The sequence below is a fragment of the Pteropus medius genome, unplaced genomic scaffold (genome assembly GCF_902729225.1).
Source record: "Pteropus medius unplaced genomic scaffold, Ma_sr-lr_union100, whole genome shotgun sequence".
NCBI classification, from domain to species: Eukaryota; Metazoa; Chordata; class Mammalia; order Chiroptera; family Pteropodidae; genus Pteropus; species Pteropus medius.
Window position 1 is genome coordinate 1,174,336 of NW_024350923.1, and position 21,078 is coordinate 1,195,413.

The 21,078-nt window shown below is 67.2% G+C and overlaps 5 protein-coding genes across 5 annotated transcripts in view; 1 reads left to right on the forward strand and 4 right to left on the reverse strand.

The window, feature by feature from the left end:
* Nucleotides 1–8,251, reverse strand: part of IGF2 (insulin like growth factor 2) — a 16,486-nt gene extending 8,235 nt beyond the window's left edge. Inside the window, exon 1 of the mRNA XM_039840366.1 lies at nt 8,168–8,251. The gene's annotated coding sequence lies outside the window, so the exon portion shown is untranslated. The remainder of the gene's footprint in view (nt 1–8,167) is intronic.
* On the forward strand, nt 582–8,051 carry LOC120584629 (translation initiation factor IF-2-like). Its single transcript, XM_039840387.1, has 5 exons — nt 582–747; nt 1,409–1,992; nt 6,335–6,393; nt 6,557–7,073; nt 7,878–8,051. The coding sequence occupies exons 1-5, from the start codon at nt 582–584 to the stop codon at nt 7,938–7,940; spliced, it is 1,389 nt and encodes a 462-aa protein (XP_039696321.1). The 3' UTR covers nt 7,941–8,051.
* Nucleotides 8,102–17,161, reverse strand: LOC120584630 (basic proline-rich protein-like). The gene is made up of 3 exons (XM_039840388.1): nt 17,099–17,161; nt 16,158–16,732; nt 8,102–8,381 (listed from the first exon to the last, which is right to left on the reverse strand). Exons 1-3 carry the CDS (start codon nt 17,159–17,161, stop codon nt 8,102–8,104), a joined length of 918 nt encoding a protein of 305 aa, XP_039696322.1.
* Nucleotides 17,162–17,544: 383 nt separating this feature from the next.
* INS (insulin) lies at nt 17,545–18,444 on the reverse strand. The gene is made up of 2 exons (XM_039840373.1): nt 18,162–18,444; nt 17,545–17,693 (listed from the first exon to the last, which is right to left on the reverse strand). Exons 1-2 carry the CDS (start codon nt 18,346–18,348, stop codon nt 17,548–17,550), a joined length of 333 nt encoding a protein of 110 aa, XP_039696307.1. The 5' UTR covers nt 18,349–18,444; the 3' UTR covers nt 17,545–17,547.
* Nucleotides 18,445–20,005: 1,561 nt separating this feature from the next.
* TH (tyrosine hydroxylase) overlaps nt 20,006–21,078 on the reverse strand; it is a 7,850-nt gene continuing 6,777 nt past the window's right edge. The window contains exon 13 of the mRNA XM_039840350.1: nt 20,006–20,745. Coding sequence (XP_039696284.1) covers nt 20,586–20,745 — 160 coding nt within the window. The 3' untranslated portion in view covers nt 20,006–20,585. The remainder of the gene's footprint in view (nt 20,746–21,078) is intronic.

Genomic DNA, 21,078 nt, shown 5'->3' on the forward strand with positions numbered 1-21,078 from the left:
GGCGTCACCCGGGCCGTGGGCACCCAGCTCGGTTTGGGCCGACGGAGCCCTCGGCCGTCGCGAACCCGGACCTCGGGGGGGCAGTGGTGGCAGCGCCGGAACCGCTCGGAACGCAGCGACGAGTGGGAGCGGCCGAGCTGCGCACCGGGGAGGGCTGGGCAGGGCAGCGCGGGGAGGGAGATGACAACGCCGGCGGCCTGCGAGCCGGTCTGCCTGCGGGGGGAGCCGCCTCCTCGGGCGAAGCGGGACGGGCGTTGAGGTAGATAGAAGAGGAGGCGGCGGGGAATCCGCAGGCCCGGCGGAGCGCGACCCCGCCGACGGCGCCCGAGACGGGAGTCAGCAGCGTTGCGGACGGCGTCGACGCGGGGCCGCCAGCCCGGTGGAGGCGCTGGCGGGCCGAGCGCGGGCGGGCGTGGGCCAGGAGGCGGGGGCGGCCGGAAGGGGGGGCCGGGGGCCGGCCTGGCCTCACGCAGCTCCGCCGGAGAGCAGGCGAACTCCGGGCGCCAACGCCCGGCTCTTATAGCCGCGCCACCCCGCGGCGCGGCGCCCGCTCGGGCCCCTCTGGCCTTGAGCCCGCGCCAATGGGCGCCCGCCGGGCCCTCGCCCCGCCCCCGGACCGCCCCCGCAACTCGAGCCAGGGGGAGGGGGGCGCGGGCTTCGGGGCCCCGGGGCCCCGGGAGGCGGTGGTGTGGGGGGGCCGTGGGGTGCGCGGGGGCGAGATTGGATTGGGGGCAGGGAAGGCAGAGTGTGCGAGAAATCCCAAATCGCCATTGTAAAGTGTTTGGGGACCCCACCTCAGGTTCCGGGGATCCCTGCGCTCCAGCGCGGGGGTCGCAGAGCGCTGTCCCGGGCCCTAGCGGTGGCAGGGAACGCCGCTTCCCGACACGCGGCGGGGGCGCCCTGTCGCACTTAGGGCGCAGGTGTCTCGGCGTGGGCCGGGGGTCCTCAAGTCCCGCTGGGAAGTGTGGGGAAGGGGGGAGTCTCTGGGCGCGCGCAGAGCGCGCAGCCTCCACCTGCCCGAGCAGGCGCGGCGCCTCGTGCCGCAGCCCCAGCCCGAGCGTCCCCCAGTACGGCGCGGGAGCCAGGTAGTAGCCACGGCGGCCGCCAGGTGCGATCGTGGGGACCCGACTCGAATGTGGCCCAGGCAGGGGGCCTGCCGAGGCTGCGCCCGCCGGGGAGAGGAGCAGGGCGGGAACCCCACGCAAATCCTACGTGCATGACCCAGCGCCCCGGAGCGCGTCTAAGCAGCTGGCCTCGGGGGCCCACCCCAAAAATCCGGATAATGGTTTCTCCACCCTCAGGGCGCTAGACTAAGCTAGCGTAGATTCGGGTTCGGCCCCGGGGGCCACCACGATAATTTGGGGGTCTGGGGAAACCATCTCCTGGAGAGTTTGGACGATGTAAGAAGTGGCTTTTACTAACTCAAAACCACGCATAGGCCCCAGCGGCCGCCCGCTCCCCGGACCCCCGGCCGCCCGCGCCTCTCCAAGCGGCGGAAGCCTGCGCGGTGCTCGCCCCCTCGCTCCGCCGTCAATCACCTCGCCCGCGCTCCGCGCGCGCCTCCCGGAGTCCTGTGCCCCGCGGGCTGGAGGCGCCGCGCAGTGCCGCGCGAGCGCGGTGCGCCTCGCTTCGGCGTCCCTCCGACCCGGCGCCCTGGCCGCCCCGCTTTGGGGCCGCCAAGGCGCTTTCCCCGCAGTTACGATCTTTGCAAAGCAGACGAAAGCGGCGCCGGTTTCGGAGCGCCGGGTCCCAAGGAGCACGACCGCCCAGAGCAGCAAGCCCGCAGCGGGTTCCCGCGCTCCGCGCCTGTGTCCCCGGCGGCTGCCGGAGGCGAGCGCCAGCCCGGGCGAGACGGCGACGGGTTCGGGCAGGAGCCGCGCTGCGGCGTGGAGGCGGCGGGGAGCTCACCGCGAGGCTGGAGGCTGTGTCCGCGGGCGCGCTAGGAGCCGAGGCAGGAGACAGCTCTGCGGCCGGCGGTGGACAGCGCTGAAGGTGAGCGAGACCCCGAAGGCCGTCAGTCCCCAATGTCCGGGGGCAACGCCCAGTCCGTTGGAAGACCCGGGGACAATGCCCAAATTTGGGGGAAACTGGGGGCAATGCCCAGTCGTTTTCCTGGACGCGGGAGAAGGTCTGCCGACGTCCTGGCGGACACGTAGTCGGGCCAAGTGTGCTTGGGGACGCAGAAATTCTGCAAAGCCGAGGGGCTCCGGGACTTTCGTGGGAGATACAGAGAGGCCCGAGATCAGGGCCTGCCCTGCGCGGGACTGGGGGCTGCGGAGGGCGGCTGGCGGCCCAAGGACAATGCCAGAAATCAGGGACGAGTAGGGGCTCTGTCTGATCTGCAGGCCGAGAGAACGAGTGTCCTCAAGTAGGGGGCCCAGGGGAGGCCCTGTGATGTGGGACTGTGATTAACCACTAAATTCGAGACTCCAGAAAAATAGAGCCCAGCTTTGGGGGATCAGGGGAAACCGCTCCATGCAATTGGGCGACGGAGGATCCCCGTCCAGAATGTGGGGGACCCAGCATCTTGGTCAGCGGGTTGCGGGGATCCCAGGTGGCTCCTGGGGAGGTAGTTTTCTGAGTGACTCAGGAGAAATTCTCTATGTGGAACTTGAGGGCGACCCGAGAGGCACATTTTCTAAAATTGAGGGAAGGAAACAATAGACCCATTGGAGCTTTAGACAAAATCTCCACGTGGTGGAGGAAAGTAGAGGTTAATTTCACACAATTTAGAAATGCAAGTTCATGGCCTGGGCACTCGCAGCACTCAAGAAAAGCAGCTTCCATAATTGTGGTGGCTTCGGGGGAAATTCTCAGTGTCCCTCAGAGGCTCACGAAACACGATCTAAATTTGGGGGCGGGGGACCTGGAGTGTGATCAGTACATTTGGGGAATACAGAAAATCCATGGCCTTTATAGTCTGATTTTTAAAATTAATTTCATTTACTATAGGCTTATTTTTCGGTGAACAGGAAGAAATATTCTGTTTTCCTGGGCACGGTCTGCATTTGGGGAACCCTTGTAAAACGTCGCCCTGGTTTGGGGAGTCCCTGGAAATTGTTCAGTGAAGATTGACAGCGAAATTTCAGGGTTCCTGGTTTCACAGTGAGGGAGCAGGTCGCAGGCCGGGGCTGCTTGGCATTTCCAGGGTCTGGGGATATTTTTCAGCCCTGGACATTTTCATTTTGGGGGGCCCATGGAAAATTGCCTAAATTTAAGGGGACTTGGGGCAATGTTCATAGAGTCAGTCGACCCATAAGTCGATATTCCAAAAAAGCTCAATTGTTTTATGGAGGGGGGAAAAAAAATCTCAATTTATTTGGAGGGCTGGGAGACGGTACCTCAATTTCGAGGCCCCGGGGAAAATAATTTTTGAATCTGGGGGTCCAGGGAAGTTGCTCAGAGTCCTCAGGGCAACTGAGGGTCGATATCTAAGTTTTACGGAAAAAAGAATTGAGCTCTTGAATCGCGGGGCCTGGAGAATCGGTGTCCAAAATTGGTGACCTACGGGACGTTAGCAGTGTGTGAGGGAGCCAGGAAATGTTGCTTAAATTTGGGGTGACTCTGTATGTGCATAGGAAGCTTTGGAGCCCAAGAAATCAGTGCCTTTCTGTGACCCAGGGGTCACACCGAATGTGTTTTGGGGGTCTGGAGGGAAGTGCCTAATATTTGAAAGGAGCCAGCAGGTCCCAATATCGGGGATCAGGAAAGGGGTCCAGGGATGTCCTGGGATTTGGAATGGGTGTCCAGATTTTAGAAAACCCGGGTCCTTGTCAGTAAGCTAGGGGGGCCCAGGGAATGTTTCAGAATTCAAAATGTTTATGACGCAGAGAAAATGTCTAGAATATTTGGTTACTGGAGACACTCCACAGAGCTGAGCGTGACAAGCACAGGCTCTGTGCAGGGGTGTTTTAGTGTGTGGGAGTCTGGCCCAGGGGACCTGGGAGGCCGTGTGAGAATCGGGGGGACCCTGGGTAACCCACGGCGTCAACCGAGTACATCTCGCATCTCGGGCAACTGCTTGGTGCGCGTTCGGGGGGCCCGGGCAACAGTGTCTAAATGCGAAGGAAGCCTGGGGAGTCCCAGAAATGAATGCCCCAAATCTCCATGGCCCGCAGAAAAAGAACGCACAAGAAGTTTTGGGGATCGGGAGTCACCCTCTCGGTTTTGCGGGATGCAGGAAATCAGTGCAGACTTTGCGCATCGGAAAAGAGCTTGGTGTGTTTGCGGGCAAATGCCTAAATCGTCGTGGAGGCTTAGGGAGCAGGTCCTGAGGGTCTAGGAAATGTGCTCAGTGTGTTGGGGGACCTGGGAGGCTTTGTGTACAATTTAGGGAACCCAGGTCACGTTCCCAATAATTTTGTGGAACTCAGCAAGGTCGGGTCCGAAACTACGGGGAGCCAGCGGGGCAGGGCTTCGGTGTGGGGGCGTCAGAACAGGGACAGAAGCTTGGGAGACCCTGTAGTCAAGGTCTAAAATTGTGGGGGCACAAGGAAAAAGCTCCACTTCATGTTCTGGGATCAGGGCGTAAGTGCCAGAGAAACGCCGGCGGCGTTCTGGGGAGCCCCGCAAAGCGGTCAGCACGACCACAGGACCTGGAGGGGGCGCGCAAAGCTGTTAGGAGCCTGTGGGGAGACGCCCAGTGATTTGGGGGACCCAGGGCCGCTAGTGGAAACTTGGGGAAGCCAGTGGGGGCTTGAGGAGTTTCTGAGGTTCGGGGAAATTAATGTCTAGGAAAACTCTTGTGACCTGGGACACCGGCGGCCAGGAGCACGGCTGTAACTTAAGGATCCCAGAAGAGAGAAAAGAAAGAAAACCTCTTGTCTGCGTTTCGGGGAGCAGGGCAGCTGCTGAGTGGGCTCGGGCGGGTCTGCGCTCGCGCGGCCAGGCTCCCGGGGCCGGGGGAGCCGCGCGGCGCGGGCGCGGAGCGCGGGGCTGGCGGGGCGCGCGCTGGGGGCGACGTTGCTGGGGTTTTGGTATTTTTTTTGCCTTCCCGCCACCGAGAGCGTTTCTGTGGTCGAGGCTCAGCGGACGGCGGGTGGAGGGAGAAACTCGAGAGCCGCAAGGCCGCGAGGCCGCGACAGGGGCGCTGCTCCCCGGGCGCTCGGGGGGTCCCGGCGCCCCGCTCGGCCGCCGCCGAGGAGGCCCGCGGGCTCCCCGCCGCCGCGGCCCACGCGCTCCCGCGCTGCGAGCCTAGGCGAAGCCGCGGCCCGGCCGCCGCCGCGGGCAGGCTCGTCCCCGGCTCGGCTTGGGGGCCCGGGAGCACCCCCGGCGGTCACCCCCGCCGCCCCCGCGCTCCGTGAGCGCAGCCTGGGCCTCGCCGAGTCCCCAAACTGCAGCGAAACCATTTTCGGTTGGGAGCAACGAGGGAAGAAGGAAACAGGGAAGAGGAGGAAGGGGGGGCAGAGATGGGGGGCCGGCCGCCCGTGGCGGGGGTGCCAGGGCCCTCCTTTCGTTTTCTGAGCCTTTTCGCGGGAAGGGCTCCCTGCCCCGCGTCGGCAGCGAGGAAGGGCCATTTCCGTCGGGCAAACGCTGAACTCAGCCGGACCTGAGGCCCCGCGGCTGGGGACAGGGCCACCCCTCAGGACTGGACGGTGTTGGGGGTGCGCGATCGTGACCCCGGGGGGGGGGGACCCTGGAGGAGCTGCCGGACCGGGGTCGCCGGTGGGGCCATAGCAGAACGGTGGCGGTCCCAGTCTCACTGCCACCCCAGCTACCAGGGGGTCAGCTCAGAGCCTGACATTGGGAAGGCAGGGGTTAACGCCATCGGACAGGTGTGAGGACCCGCTGGCTGGCCAGCCATGTCACTGCAGTCATTGCAGCTTGGCCCGCGGGGCACCCACCCCCGCCCTCGTGAAAAACAGCCCGCTTTCCACCCAGAGGCCAAGGCACGTGGGGAATGTTCCCCCTTCAGATTCCAGCCCACATCAATCACCCCGTGTCCCATTCCAGGAACATCTGGCCTGTCCCCCCACCCCCACCCTTGCCTGCCCCCTCCCCCTCCAAGGCTCGTTCGGGGGAGCCTGCGGGAGGGAGGGAGTGAGGAGCCTGGGCCCAGGGCCTCCTGTGTTGGGGTTGCTCCCCACTCCATGGCGACTTGTGAATTTGGGGCTGGGGAGCCTTGAAGCTGTGCCTGTCTGGAGACCTGGGGACAGGGTCCCCGTTTGCCCAGAGCAGGTTGCACGTCCTGGAGCAGGGCCTCTGCCCAGGCCAGGGGTGGGCGGGACGCGGGGGTGAGTGCCCCGCTTCAGATGGCGGGGGTGCCTGGCGGGCAACCACCCCAGTGCCCCTTTTGGGGGCTCCCACCCCCATCCCGCTTTCTGTCCCCCCACAGGCGCCTGCCCTGGAGAGGCCATTGCCTGGTGCTTGGAGACTCATGCCTGGACCTCAGAGGTAGGAAGGCTGAGGCCACCTTGGGGGACCAGGCTGAGCCCTGGGGAGGGGGGGGCACACGCTAAGAACCTTTGCCTTATTTAGTCAAAAGTGTGGCCGAAGGGGCAGGCTTGGCGGGAGTGGATCCAGGTCACACGGCTGCCCCCCCCCCGCCCCCCGCCAGGACCAGCAGCCTGGGACCCGTGCAGCTTCCGGCCCCCACGGCGGGAAGGGACCTGCCAGCAGCCCAAGCGTTTTGTGGGGCTGGGGTCTCTCCAGCACAGAGCTTGGCGGGCAGGAACCCCAGCCCTGCGGCGGCACCAGCTCCCCTCCGGACCCCCGCACCGGATTCCGAAGACGACCATGGGCCACGATCACTCACCCCGATCACTCACCCCGCGAGCCTGGCCCTGCCCGCGCCTGGGCTGTCCTCCCTCTCGATCGCGGCCTGTAGCCTGCCTCACGCACTGCCCGGTCCCTCCCCAGCGCTGAGCACCCAGCCTCGCCCTCGGGGCGCCTGCCCGGTACACCCTGACCTGCACTGGGCTCTGGGAGAGACGACCAATCCGACCGAGCCTCCGCTGGAAGCAGGCGACCAAGGCCCCAACAGGAACCACCAGCACTCGACGGCAAGGCACGAGCCACCGAGTCACAGGCGCCACCAGCCACTGGTCAACAAACCAGGAGCCAAAAGTACAAAAGTACGCGCGGGCTGGGGTGGGGGCTCGGGGGAGGTGGCTGAGCTGCTCGCACACTGGTGGGACCCAGATGAGGCCACTATTGGACCATTTGATTTAGTGTCTGACCTAAAGACAGCTTAGAAAAAAACGTTCTTGGCTTGTGTCCGAGATGGACAAACAGGCCTGGGAGGGGGGTCACCTGCAGGGTGGCTTCATTTCGACAGGCTCTGAAAGGTGGCCTCTGTTGCTTTGGGGTCAGGCACAAGGACACAGAGCCACCCACTCGCACGCACGCAGCTCTCCCCGAGACCCTGGGCTGAGTGTCCCTCAGGACGGCCCAGCCCGTGCCCCACACCCACACCTGGCCCATAAACTCTGTGGGCCCCACCTGAGCTTGCTCCAGATCCAAGGTCTCTCTGGCCCCCAGGCCTTTTGGTGACCCCCACCCCCACTCACAGGCAGGACCCCCGGCCTCAAACACAGCGAAGTCGCCACACGGCACCGTGAGGCTTCCTGGGGGCTCAGCTCGACTCTCCTTCTGGTCCTCGTCCCACTGGCTCGTCACAGTTCTGAACAGCCAGGAGGGCTGAGGACCGTCACCCATGTTGACAAATGGGAACAGGGCCCTGGTGTGAGGCCCCAGAGCCAGCAGCCCAGGTTAGGGAGCAGGTCGCACAGACCCCAGCTTTCCTGAGGTCCCTGATGGCTCCCTAACTTAGGAGTGCTCCCTCGCCCCCTACCCTTCCTCCCTCCCTCTCTGCTCTGCCCTCTCTTTGACCCCCGCCTTCTCCCCTGGGCTGGTCCCCTCCTCTGGCCTTCCACCAGGAGCACCTGCGAGGACCTCCCCGAGGCCACCCAGACTGCAGGGAGCCTGCTCTGCACACTTGAGACCCCAGGGAGCGAGCGAGGCGCCTGGAGCGACCCCCCCCATGGGAGACCCCCCTGGCTATGTGACTCTGGATGCACCCCAGCCTCGCTGAGCTTCAGCTCCTTGTAGGAGCCTCCATCCCCCCCTCACCCCAGACCGGAACCGCCTGAGCTCCGGAAAGCTACAGGCACGTGGACAGCTGCGACAGTGGACACCTCGGGCCTGCCTGGGTGCAGACGCTGCTCACCTCTGTGGGGCTGGGGCTGGCCGCCGGCCTCAGTTCCGTGGGCGTGGGGACCGCCTGGGACACAGGCAGCAGAACCTCCAGGCCAGGTTCCTCCTCGGGCTGGGGCTGCGGCTCGGGCCGGGCGGCGGGCTGCTCAGGGGGCTGAGGCGCCGGGCCCTGGAGCTGGGGGCTGGAGTCGGCCTCCTCCAGGAGCTCAGCCGTGACCTTGCGACCCCTGGGAAAACACAAAGTGTTCCAAAGGTGACCTCTACGCCACAGGCCCCCCAAGCCCGAGCCATCCCCTCCCTTCCCCTGGCCGTTCGGTGGGGAGGCCTGTGGGTTAGTCACCCCGTCAGGCCCGGGGTGGCTCCCCCACCTGTCCCTGTGAGCTCTGCCTTTGCCAGGTGCGAGGAGCCCCCTGTCCACGGACAGCTGGGTTTCCCAGCAGCCAGGCCTGGGAAGGCCGGAGACCCTCCGTCGGACGGCTGCCCCCTTCCCGGTCACGGGCGTGGGGCTGCGCACACAGGCCAGCCTGGGGACCACCTTTGTCCCCGACACTCCTGCCTTGGTGGACGCGAGGCGGAGGACACAGCTCTGTGCTGGGGAGCGGCTGCTCTGGGAAATGGACCCCTTCCCACGAGCACCAGCGGAGCCTGGGCCCCCAGGGGGAGAAGCTGGGCTCGTCCAGCTGTGGGTGTCAAGGGGCACGACCCCTCCGTCCTCTCCTCCTCCTTCTCAGCCACGTGCTGGGACTCTGGTTGCGGGTATGGGAGGGGGGACAGGGAAGCTTGAATTTTTAAATGGTATTAAAAAAACTGCTTCAAAATCTCGGGCCCTTGGTCTCTCTGCATGGTCTCCTGTTTGTCACTGGTGGGGACTGGGGCAGGGGGCGCAGCAAAAGGAAGCTTTTCACGCAGAAACCTGCTTTCTGTTCAGAGTGGAGCTCCGGGGAGGGGCAGCCCCGCCCGCCCCGTGCCAGTGGTCAGCGAAGGCAAACCGATTTCCCCAGCAAAAGCCTATGGAGTCCCCTCGCCCGCCACCTGCCTTTCCTGTGCCCTCCTCGGCGGCAGAGGTTCCTCCCTCCTGCAGAAACTGGACCTCAGCTGCCCGGAGCCCCTGGACGCAGGGCCATGCGGGCGAGGACGAGGTCCGTTACCTGAGCTCCAGTGGTTGCACGGTCGCCGAAGCTCCCGGGTGGGGGACGAGGAGCCCAGGACAGTCCCGGGGACCCAGGGCGCTCTGCCCGCACGGCCCGGTCAGGGGTCGGCTGGCCAGGCCGACGTTAGCAGTCACCGCCAAAGCAGGGGCCGCTCTGGCCGGGGTGCCCAGGCCGTCCGGCCCGGTGGGCGCGGGAGAGGCGCGGGCAGACGCGGCAGAGGCTGCGCGGCTGGGAAGGGAGCTTTCGGGGTGAGAATAACGGGTCAGAACTGGGGGTCCACACCACCGCCGAAGCCGCGCCCGCCCGCGTGCCCACCAAAGTCACTTCCTGGCCCTCTCCACGCCTTTCCTCGAGCCCCTCCGGATTAGGGCAGCTTAGCACCAACTCAGCTGGCGGGGGCACCTCGCCACGCCCGGGCACAGTGCGTGAGGGGCGGAGACCTGGCCCACCCCGAACCCAGCAGAAGGGGTTTGCGGGTGATGGCCCAAGCCAGAAGCAATCCTGCCAGCTGGGAGGTGGGACGAAGTTGGGGGGGCTGGTTGGAGAGTGAGGGGCTTCACTAGGTTGACACTTGGCACCCGGAACGTGGGTGGGCATGGCACGGGTAAAATGGGGGCGGAGTCAGAAAAACCATACTTCGGGGGACCCCAACGCAGCTTCAGCACAGTTCGGCCGGGTCGTTCCTCCTTCTGGAGGCTGGGGATGCCCCTGGGAGCTTTCCCCCTCCACCAGTCACACTCCAATAGGGCCCCCACCTACAGGTGCAGTGCGAGGCCCTCAGGGACCGTGGCGAGTGGCTGGCAGCAGTGTCCTGCTTCACCGGCTTTGGAGCCCGGCTGACCCTGCAGCTAAGGCACAGGACCCGGCTCACAGCAGCCGGGGTAGGGCGAGGCCCAGAGGGACGTGGCGCCTGATGGGACCAAGTCTCGCTGGGAATTCAAACTTCTTCCCCAGGCCTGCAGGGGGAGCCGGAGGCAAAGATGCCTTGACAGGCATAGACGTGCACTGCGCAGAAGGCCACCGGTCACTCACACACACGCACACACCCGCCGCGTCCTGCTCCCCAGTGGGTGTGCCTGACTCCGACCACCGGCCTGGTTCAGGGGTTATTTCTCCCTTTGTCCCCTTGGCTGGAGGGACAGGGCATTCGGAGGGGGAGACGGTCAGCCTTGAGGGGAGTCACGTCTGCCTGGGGTGTGCCAAACAGGATGCCAATGTCAGGGGGCCACAGCACTCTGGGGGGGCGGGTGGGGAGGGACGAGGGAGGCTAAAGGCCCCGAGCCAGGCCCAGGACACATGGGGGTTCAGTGTGAAGTAGCCTGGGGTGCAGCAGTCGCTGCTCCCACTGGCTCTGGCTCCGCTCTGGGCCCGGTGGCTTGCCGGCTTCCAGCTCGTGCCGTCCCCTGGCATCTCTGCAAGGTGCCCAGGTGTCACGAGGAGCGACTGCCAGGTCCCTATCGGGAGACCTGGCCGGGGCTTCCCAAGCTGGTGGGGTCAGGGAGAGAGAAGGGCCGACTCCCCGGCCTGACGAGAGGGCTGCTGGAGAGGCCCACGGAGGGGGTGTCCCCCGGCCCAACGAGAACGAGGAGCTTCCTGCTCCCCACCGCGCCCCACGGGGCTCACCCCAGTGGTCACCTCCCAGCCCACCAGAGTCTTGGAGCTGGAATGCTCCAGCATGGGGCACGCTGGGGGCCAGGGGAGAAGGACAGGCCGTGGAGGGCGGAGGGGGTCCCCGGTGCCAGAGGCAGGAGTAGCGGCATGGGGATTGGGGGCTCAGACCCCTAGCGCCGCAGTCGGCTTGTTTCCTGGGGGGACATGTGGGTACAGGGGAGTGAAGGGCACACAAAGGGAGTAATGGGGTACAGGGGTGAGGGACGCCTCGTAACAAAAATCTCGTCACCCCACTGCGCCGTGGGCCTGGGAGAGGGCCATTCCGTCCTGGGGTTCGCGCTGGGTCCCCACTTAGCGGGAGCAAACTGGAGTACTCCCACAAATCGCTTGCGCCCGGTTGCCGCCGCTTGGCCGCTTCAGCGGCCTCGTGCTGCCTCCCCGTGGCCACTTCTGGAATTACAGCGGCACGGCCCAAAGGTCCCAGGCGCTGAATTCGGGGCGCCCTGCAGAGAGGACTGCGGGGCAAAACAACCCCGTTCCTCACCACGATAGGAGGCCCCCGGCAGTGTGGGGTACACGCGGGCTCTGCACCTCTGCGCTCGGATCCGAGACTCTCATCTGCCTCCACCCTGGCATTCTAGAGCAGGGAGTGGGAGGCTTGAGGGGAGTCCTCCGCTGGGGGCTCCCACCCAGGGGACGTGGCCAGGTGGACGCCCAAAGCCACCGGTTACACCTGGGACACTTTCCAGAAGCTTCTGTTGTATTCTGGGACTTAGAGGGAACTGTGTTCTGTTTGCTTCAGAATAAAATCTGATATGTTACTGAAGGGCTCGGGGGCGGGATGTTGGGACCCCGTGCTGGGGCAGGCGCGGACCCTGAGATAGCAAAGGTGAGCACCCTCTTGTTCTGAACGCAGCCCCCTCAGCCGAGCCCCTCAAACCTGGCCGGAGCCTGACACCTTGTGGCCACTTGGAGAAGTGCAGCCTCGGCCTCCGGAAGCCCCAGGTTTTCCTATGACCAGTCGCTATTCCGCTTAGGATAACTAACACCTGGGCGCTTCCCCAAACCTGGGGATTGAGAGGAGGCGGCGGCAACCCAGAACCCCCATCCCGAGAGCTCCACACTGTCGGGCCCCGAATGAGTCAGCCACCTCCGTGTCCCTGTGACCTCACAGGTTCGAAGCCCACAGATCGGGGGCTGGCACAGAGTGAATGCCAATCAGCCTTCGCTGCTACACGCTCCCGGTGGGAAGTGTGGTGGCCCCTAACCGCGGGTCCGGCCGTCCTCGCACACCTGCCTGTAGAGTCCCCTCCATCTGCCACCCAGAGACTGTGCAGCCCGGAGCAGGAGGCCGGTGGGCGGGGCGTCTCCTCCTGCCCCCCCCCCCGCCCCGCCTCCTTCGCTGGCTGCTGGGCTAGGGTTCGAAGCGCTGCCGAGGCCCCGCCCCTTCCAGGGGCTTCCGGCGCAGGGAGCCCCCAGGTCGTGTTTTGGCCTTGCGCCTCCTTCCCACCCTCGACGGGCCTCGCCCTCTCTCCCTCTGTCCAGGCTGTGAGCCCTCTGGGACCCGGCCCGGGCCACGCCTGGGGGGCTGGTCACACCATGGGCCACACTTGGGGCCTGGTCACACCTCCACTGGCCACACCTGGGGGGCTGGTCACACCATGGACCACACCTGGGGCCTGGTCACACCTCCATGGGCCACACCTGGGGGGCTGGTCACACCTGGCGGCCACGGGAACGCTGCTGTACCTTGGAAGAATCCTACGCTTCCTCTTGCCCGTGACCATCGGATGAGAACCAGCCCTCAGAGCTGTCCCCACATCACTCAGGCCCCTGCGTCCTGCAGACCTCAGCCTGTCCCTCCTTTTCGGCCAGGGCCGGCCCATGCCCAGCCGTGGGAAAAGACCCAGGCCGCCCGCTCTGTGTGGGCACCGCTGCCTGTGGCTCCAGGGAGGGGACTCGGGCTCGACTCACAGCCATCCCTGGGCTGGGCTCTTAACCCCGGCAGTGATGGCCTGACGTGGACTCCTTCTCAAGGTCAAAGTCAAGGTGCCTGTGTGGGAGCACAGCCACCGCCTCCAGGAAGCCCCCTAGCCTGCCCCTCCGGCCTCCGTGGATCTGAGCTCTGATTGTGTGGCCGGAGCTGAGGCGGGGTGGCCCCAGCCCTCCCCTCTCCTCCTCCTGCTGGCTGGACTGGGTTTGGGGGAGCACCCTGGCGGTGACAGGATGACCCCACTCTCCAGATCCTGGGGGAGGGAGCCTGCCTTCCACTCCATCCCCTCTGCCCCTTGAAGATGTCTTGGACAGGCTGAGTGTGTCAGACCTCGGGAGTGTACCAGGCACGGCCAGGCATGGCCAAGGACAGCCAGGGACGGCCAGGGACAGCCGGGGATGGCTGGGGACGGCCGGGGTGGCAGAGCCATAGGTTCGGAGCTGCAGGTCCACCCCAGGGTCCCCAGGTTCATCTCGTGCCAGCCGTGTTCCTGCTGCCATGTGGACTAAGCCACAGCCCAGAACCGGAGGCCCAGGGAGGGACCGTCCCCCAGATCTGGGCCGCGGGTGTGGGAGGGTGGCCCCGAGCGAGACCGGGCCGGAACGGGGCCAAGTTCTGAAGTATGGATGGACTTTGAAGAACAAAACTCTGCTCTGGGGCGCAGCGTGACCGGCCCCGAGCCGCAGGCCTGCTGGGCGCTGGCTCCATTTCCCACAAACACAGATGGGCTGGGCAGGGGGTCAGCGTGAGGCCTGAGGAATGTGTGCCCCTCCTCCCCCAGGTCCTGCCGGCTCTGCAGCCTGGTCCGCATGGGACCAGTGCCTCAGATGGTGGGGACCGGGGTTGACCCTTCAGAGCAGCCCCGAGCCCAGCTTCCGGGGGTCTGTGGGGCCCTGAACACTGTCCCGGGAATGGGGGCCCCCAACAACAGCAGAGGGCAGGCGGTGGGGAGTCTGAGCTGAGGCGGGGTGCCACTGGCAGGCCACCTAGGGGTGGACGGTGAGCTGCAGACCGGAGGGGCATGGGGGCCCGGCTCGGCGTCGGCACAGCCGGACCAGGCTGCGGGGGACAACGGGGAGGCACCTCCACTTTCGAAGGAATCTGCCCGCTGTCCCTGCTCCTCAGCCAGAAACAACGTGCCAAGGCTGAGGCGGGGAGAGGGGGGGGGAGAGGCAGATCACAACCTGGTCGCCATGTCTTGGTTCTCAGGCCCCTGTCACCCCTGCCCCCAAGACACATTCCTTCTGGGGCTGACCTGCCCCTCTCCATGCTGGGGGCAGGGAGTGGGGAGATGGGGGACATGGGGTGCGACTAGCTGGTCCCGCTGAGCCCCTGCCTGAGGCCCCGGTTCTGGGGTCCCCTCCCGAAGCCCTTCCTCACGTGAACCTCTGGCCTTCACAGCCAAGGTGGCCATGGCAGAGCCACAGTGACAACCGCCTCCAACCTCCGTTCCCCAGGACCCTGCAGACCCTCGGCAAAGGCTCAGGCCGGGCCTGGCCGCCTTCTCTGTTTGCTCAGCCGTGGCGTGGGGTGCTGGAGAAGGCACCCCGAAGGACTTCCCAGGCCTCTGACTTTCACTGGGGACTTTCCCAGGATGCCGGGGACCCAGCACATTTGTCTGGCTGCTCCCCTGGACGCCGGGACCCCTGAGAGATGGGGTGCGGCTTGCCTAGGGGCTGGGACCTTGGACACCCTCTCTGCCTCCTAAACCTCTAGGCTCCAGAAGACGGGGCACCAGCCCCTGGGGCACCCCCTGACATGCCAGTGAGGGCCGCAGGCGGGCAGCAGACCCTGCAAGGCCACCACGGGACGGCCCCCCGGGCAAGCGGAGCGCGGCAGAAGTGTGGCTCTGGCGCCCTCTGCTGGCCGCATCTGCAAATAGCCACTCTGGCCGCCTTGACAGGTGTGGCCAGATGCCCACCCACTCAGCACAGCCGCCTGCGCTGGGGGCGTGCAGGTTGGGGGGACTCCTCCAGGAGAGAACACAGGTGTCCCCCCCTCACAGCTTAGCGGGACACAGACTGCAGAGGCTCAGCCCGGGCTCGGCCACGGGGCCTTTTCCTGCAGCTCGGGCCCCTCGTTCCAGGCCTCGGTCCCCCTTCTCTGGCCGGGCACCAGGCCCTGAAGTGCAGGGGCCCCCTCCAGGCATCCCCGTGTCCCCTCGTGCTCCTCAGGCTCGTTCAGGCCCGGAGGACAGTGAGCATGGTAAATATTGACTGCCAGCAGGAGAAGGCAAACACAGCCCCACTGCCAGGCACGGGGGGCAGCTCGGCGGTGGCAGGGGGCAGATAAGGCCTGGGCAGATGAGCACAGGACGCCAGGGGGACAGACGTCCGGGCCCTGGTCTCAGTCTCCCCATTAGAGACATGAGTTGCCCCACACAGCCCGCGGGCCGGTGGGACACGGTGACGACATGGGACGTGTGTGGAGCCGCATTCGGTGACGTGCCCTAGGAGGTCCCGGCCTTCTCGCGAGGGGTCAGGGGACCCGGCAGGGTGGGGGCTTTGGGGAGCAGCTCCCACCTCCCTCTGCCCTCCGCCGGGGCAGGCACGTGGATGCCCACGCAGGGCCGGAAGCAGTCGCCATGGGCACATAGAGCCCAGTCCAAGGGCGGACGGGGTCTGAGGACACAGGAGGACGTCCCTCTGGTTCCCAGCAGGGGCAGGCACGGGCCTGGACCAGAGGACGGTAGGGCTGAAGCCCTCGGGGGGCCGGGGGGTCCAGGGAGTTGGTCTAATTCCGCCTCTGCCTCCGCCGACCTTGGCAGCCCTGCCCCGCGTCCAGGAGCACGGAGGGCTGCCCACCCCGCCTTTGCAAGAGCCGTCTTGTGGGCCAAGGGGCTGGTGGGAGCGGGTCACGGCCAGGGGCTTGGTCTCAGGGCTGAGCAGGTCTCAGGAGGGGAAGAGGATGGCCCTAGCCCAGGCAGGGAGTGAAGAGCCACTTCACAGTGTGACCGAGTTTCTGGGGTGGGCAGTACCCCAGTGACACCCCCGAGGCCCCGGCACCAGGCAGGCCCGGCCACGCCGTGGGCCCTGGGGTGGCCCATGTGGCCCTAGACCCCTGAGGGCCCCTGCCTCCTCCTCCACAGTTTGCTGGCCCGAGAGGGAGGGACTCTCCGGGGTCCTCCCCAGGGTCTTGCTGGCTGGCAGGGCAGCCGGACACGGGCTCGGCCGACGGCTGCCTCAAAGGCACCTCGACCTCGCCGGCCCCCGCCCGCCCCAGCTGCCCCGGCCGTGGGGCTCACGTACCTCAGCTCCGGCAGGACACCCCTTTTCTCTACCCAGCTACTGGGGACGCCTCGGTGTCCCCAAAAGCGATTCCTGTAGATCCCAGATCCCTCCCCCCCGGGAGGTCCAGGGTCCGGTAGTCCACCCGCCCACTCGGCCCTGGCCCCCACTCCAGGGGCGGGGCTCGCTGCCAGCCCAGCACCTGGCTGTCGGGAGTGTCGAGGTGGTCGTGGGGAGGGGCGGCCCGGGAGGGAGCCTCGGGGCTGCGGGGAGGGATGTCCGGAGGCCTGGCCGGGCAGCTCGGCACCCAGCTTGAGGGTCAGCTTCTGCCCCGGGGCCGGCCTCAGTGGTCTGTAGCCGCTGGGGCCCCGGCCAGTGCGGCCTTTGGGGAGGACGCGGATTGGTTTGGCCTGGGCAGCTGGCAGGCTGGTGCGGTCAGGGTCAGGGTCAGCTGCTGACCTCCCAGGCCATGGCCAGCTCCAGTGTGCCAGGGGGTGGTGGCCTAGGCGGGGTGCCCAACAGAGGCACTCAGGGCTGCGGTATGTACCGAGGAAGTGGGGTGTCAGGACCCCTGAAGACCAGGACCTCAGGGGACCCTGTCCTCAGGCCCCAATGGCGCTTCTGGGAGTGACTGTCGCGTGTGGGGCTGCACAGTGGCGGAAGTGGGCTGAGGTGGCGGGGAGACTTGGCCCCCTCCCTGGCCCCGTGGGGTGCAGTTTTCAGGGGGACACAGCCAGGATGCCCAGAGCGCTGGGCCCCAGGCCTGTGGCGGTCCGAGCCAGTCCCCAGGCTCCGGGGTCCCGTGCAGTCTGCCCTGCTTCCTCCAGGGGATCCTCTGGCTGGATCCAGGCGGGGGGCTGAGGCTGCCCTGGGCCCGCCCAGAATCGGGCCGGTGGGGGACACGGGGAAAGGCCCAGATGAGCAGCCTGCCATACCTCTCTCTGTCCCCTGCCTGCCCCCACCCGGCCACTTCCCTCCAAGGGTGCTCCATCAGGACTGGCCCTGAGAGCAGAGGTCACTGGCATGTCCATCCCAGGGCTTTGGAGCTTGCAGGAGTCAGCTCCCAGCCAGCCCCACGCAGCTCCCACAGACCCCACAGCCCCGTCTCAGTCCTGCCCTCCAGCAGCCCGGGGCAGGGGGCTCCTCCCTGCACCCCAGGGCAGGGGCTGCAGGCAGCCGGCAGGAGCTTGCCAGCTGCGGGGCGTTGCCCGCGGACACGCAGAGGGCAGAGGAAGCTCGGAGGGGCCGGCGCAGAGAGGACAGAGAAGTGGGGCTCGGGGAGGGGTCCCCCGGAAGCCACGGCCCTGGCCTGCCCCCCCAGCTCTCCCCACACAGAAAACACTGCCCAGGCTCATTCGAGGGATTTATTAGGTCGCTCGGGGGGCGGAGGCGGGACAAGGGGCGCAGCCGGCTAGTTGCAATAGTTCTCCAGCTGGTAGAGGGAGCAGATGCTGGTGCAGCACTGGTCCACGATGCCGCGCTTCTGCGGGGGGCCCTCCAGCGCCAGGGCCTGCCGGCTGCCCGCGCCGGGGCCCCCGCCCAGCTCCACCTCCCCGCCTGCCCGGAGAAGAGACAGGGACGAGGGTCAGGGCAGGGAGCGGCCCGCTGCCCACCCCCCAGCCCCGCACGGCCCTGGGAGAGCCGGTGCACGCCTCCCGGCCCGGCCCCCACATCCCGCAGCCGCCCCCGGGGCCCCCGGGCCTGCCCCCCACTCCTGACTCTTTGCAGCCCACCTCAGCTCCCAGGACTGGGCCCTGTCCCACTGCCCCGAGAGCATGGGGCTCTTCCCACAGGTGTGCGGGCAGGAGGCCGGGTCCCCATCACCCTGTGACGCCCCAAGAGCGTCGGCACTCGGCACCTGGCTCTGAGGCCGCAGTGTCAGGATGGGCCAGGAACGGGCGGGGTGAGAAGGTGGCGGGGACAAGCCCACCCTCCAGGCGCCGTCGGGACTCAGTCCCAGGGGCCCGTGCTGACCAGGGAGCTGGGCCCTGCCTGCCCCTGGCGCAGCAGGTGGTGGCGGCTCACCCTGCGGGCCCTCCAGCTCCCGGCGGGCCTTGGGCGTGTAGAAGAAGCCGCGCTCCCCGCACACCAGGTACAGCGCCTCCACCAGGTGGGAGCCGCACAGGTGCTGGCTGACGAAGGCCGGGGCCGGCGTGGGCGCCCAGAGGCCCAGCAGGGCCAGCAGGGGCAGGAGGCGCGTCCACAGGGCCATGGCGGGCGGCGGTGACCTGCGGACAGGCAGGGTTGAAGCCAGCAAGGGGACCCCGATTGAGTGCTCACCCCCGAACGCTCTAGGAGAGGAGCCCCTGGACCCCAGCAGGGCAGCCCTCGACCCGGGCTGAGCCAGGCAGAGTCCCCGGGACCCACCTGCTTGCTGGTGGCCTGGGAATGCTGGCCGGCCAGAGAGCTGGGGGCCGCTGGGCCCTGCCGGCTTTATAGGCGGTGCCCGCAGCCCGCGCCCAGGGCCCCGCCCGGCAGATGGCAGATGGCCGGGGGCTGAGGCTGCAGTTTCCGAGCCATTTCCCCGAGCCAGGTGTGCGGGACGCCTCCCTGGTCGTCAGCATCTCTGGGGCCACGAGGGTCATTAGAGTCCCAACGAGGGGCCTGATGGCCGAGTGGCCCCACTCGCAGCTGGTGGCAAACGTCCCACCCCCCGGGACGCATTTTCCACATTAGTCCTGGGCACCGGGGGCACCAGGCCCCCAAGGCCCCGTGCGGGGCCTGGGCCACGCGAGGGACGTCACCTCTCTGCTCACGGCCCCGTTCCCACCCCTCCCCGGGGCGCCGCGGGGAGGCCAGACTTAGGGACCGTAGCCGTGAGGCCCACAGGCCGGCCCGTTCCACAGCTTCGGTTTGGGGGCAGCAGCCCCGCCCTGTGCCCCCGCCACGTCCCACCCAGGTACCCCCAGCCCCCAGCCCACCTCCCTGTGCCGACCCCTTCCAGGCCCAGCCCCAAGACCGCATGGACCCCTCAGCTGTCATGTCCATGGGCCGAGTCCCCATAGTGCCCCCAGCCCCCCAGGACAGCCACAGAGGGGGAGACCAGGACCCCCACCCTGCCCCGCCACCTCTAGGGTCTCAGGCCCTTCTCGGTCAGGGGACGGGGTAAGCGCTCCCTTCCAGGACCCCACGGGGCCCCACAGCCCATAATCCCTCTGCAACCAGGGAAAACCTGGGGTTCTCTTTGAAAGGGGGGGTGTAAGGCAGGCGGCTAGATGTGGAGGACCCGGGTGGGAGGGCGGAGCCGAGAGAGGAGGTGGGCCCCCTTTCCTCCCCAGCCCCCCGGCCGTCTGCCCTGCCCCAGGGTCTCTGTGGGGCTCGCGACCATCAGAAGCATCCCTAGCTGAAGCGACTCAGGCACAGAAGGGCTGAGGCACGGCTGATGGAAGGACAGTCTCCCGGGGGCTTTGCCGGGGAGGCCCTGACGGGTGACTAGGAGTTCGACATCCTGGGTTCGCAGCCAGGGCCCTGGCGGTGTGTGGCCTGTGGGTGGCTGGAGGGAGTGAGCAGGGCCTGGAACACCAGCTGGCTCGGGCCCCTCCCAGTGAGCCCCGGGGCTGCTCCTCCCTGGGCAGGGGCCTGTGGGAAAGCGGGCCAGCCTGGCGGACGTGGGGGCTCTGAGCGAGGGCCATGCCCACACCCCTTGAGTGAGCTCCGGGGCATCTTACAAGGCCTGGAGTCCAGCCCCCCACTTGCCTTGCTGGGGAGACTGTGGCCCAGAGAGAGGTCGCCCTGGAACCCCTGTTAACACCCATTTCTGGGAGCATTCCCAGGCCCTGCTCGGGGTGCGGTGAGTGGGGTCTGCGGGTGGGGAGGTGGGGGTGGTCTGGCTGGCGGTGAGGCAGCTGTGCCTCCTCACTGCTCTCACAGGCTGGCCCCTGGAACCCTGTCCTTCTCCTAGTGGACCTTGGAGACCACCTCCCCCCAGTCGGCACAGCCGGGGGGCCCTGCCCCCCACGCCCAGCCTCGTGTGCGGCTCCCCATTGGCCAGGCCCTGCCTCCATGCCACCGCCCCATGGGGGCCCAGTCAGATCCCTCAGCCCTGTGGAACAGCTGGGGCTCAGGCCGGCTGACCCTCTCGGTGGACAGGGACCAGGCTTGGTGGGTTCCCCATCTGGCCTGGGCTGCCCGGCAGGGCCTCGCGGGAGGCTGTGGCCGAGGAGAGGCCTCTGAGCAAGGCCGGGACCGCGGTGCTCGGACTGAGACAGGCGGGCAGGGCTTCCTCCTTTTATTGGGGCTGTGAGGTCACGGGCAGCATGGTGGGACAAGCGCAGGCTGGGGGGGGGCAGCGGCAGGGGTCAGCGAGGTGTCCTCTGGCAGGGAGGGTCTCCGGTGGTCTCTTGGGGTGCTGCGACCTGGGCCCTCATGTGGGCGGGGGCCGGGAGAGGCTGGGGAAGGGCTGGCGGACCCCAGGCCAGCCCGCCCGGGCCCACGGGTCACGCCTGCCCGCTAGCCGATGGCACTGAGCGCGTGGGCGAGGGTGTACAGCTCGTCCTGCACGTGCTCCAGGGAGCGGCGGATGGCGTGGGGACTGTCCAGCACGTCGATGGCCAGCGTGTACGGGTCAAACTTCACGGAGAAGGGGCGCTGGATGCGGGAGGCGTAGCTCCTGGGGACAGGCCAGCACGGATCCTCAGGACAGGAAGGGGGCGGGCAGCGTGGGGCAGGGTCTCGGCCTCCGGGACGCCCGGTCCCTCCCTGGTCCTCCCCAAGGCCCCACTTCCTCCTCCAGGAAGCTTTCCCAGACCACATGCCCTGGAGGGTCCCGGTCAGCCCCTGCCCTCAGCTGCACACGCGGGGTCCAGCCCCGGCCTCTGCACTCAGGGCACACGGCCGCCGGAACCCCGTTTCTCCTGTGACGACGAGGTTGGTGGGAAAATCAGGCCCCTTCCCAGGGACGAGGCGGGCATGTCAGGCTCTGCCCTCACCACAGCCCCCCAGG

Excerpts from the sequence above, each read along its gene's own strand:
- LOC120584629 (XM_039840387.1), top strand. The coding sequence starts at position 582 with ATGGGCGCCCGCCGGGCCCTCGCCCCGCCCCCGGACCGCCCCCGCAAC. Across the intron at positions 1,993-6,334 it reads GGCGGTGGACAGCGCTGAAG|GCGCCTGCCCTGGAGAGGCC; the intron begins GTGAGCGAGACC and ends GTCCCCCCACAG. Across the intron at positions 7,074-7,877 it reads CAGGAGCCAAAAGTACAAAA|GAGCACCTGCGAGGACCTCC; the intron begins GTACGCGCGGGC and ends GCCTTCCACCAG.
- INS (XM_039840373.1), bottom strand. The coding sequence starts at position 18,348 with ATGGCCCTGTGGACGCGCCTCCTGCCCCTGCTGGCCCTGCTGGGCCTC. Across the intron at positions 17,694-18,161 it reads GGAGCTGGAGGGCCCGCAGG|GCGGGGAGGTGGAGCTGGGC; the intron begins GTGAGCCGCCAC and ends TTCTCCGGGCAG.
- LOC120584630 (XM_039840388.1), bottom strand. The coding sequence starts at position 17,161 with ATGCCAGTGACCTCTGCTCTCAGGGCCAGTCCTGATGGAGCACCCTTG. Across the intron at positions 16,733-17,098 it reads CCTTGGAGGGAAGTGGCCGG|GGTCCCCTGAGGTCCTGGTC; the intron begins GTGGGGGCAGGC and ends GCCTGAGGACAG. Across the intron at positions 8,382-16,157 it reads GGTGTCCTGCCGGAGCTGAG|GGGTCGCAAGGTCACGGCTG; the intron begins GTACGTGAGCCC and ends GTGTTTTCCCAG.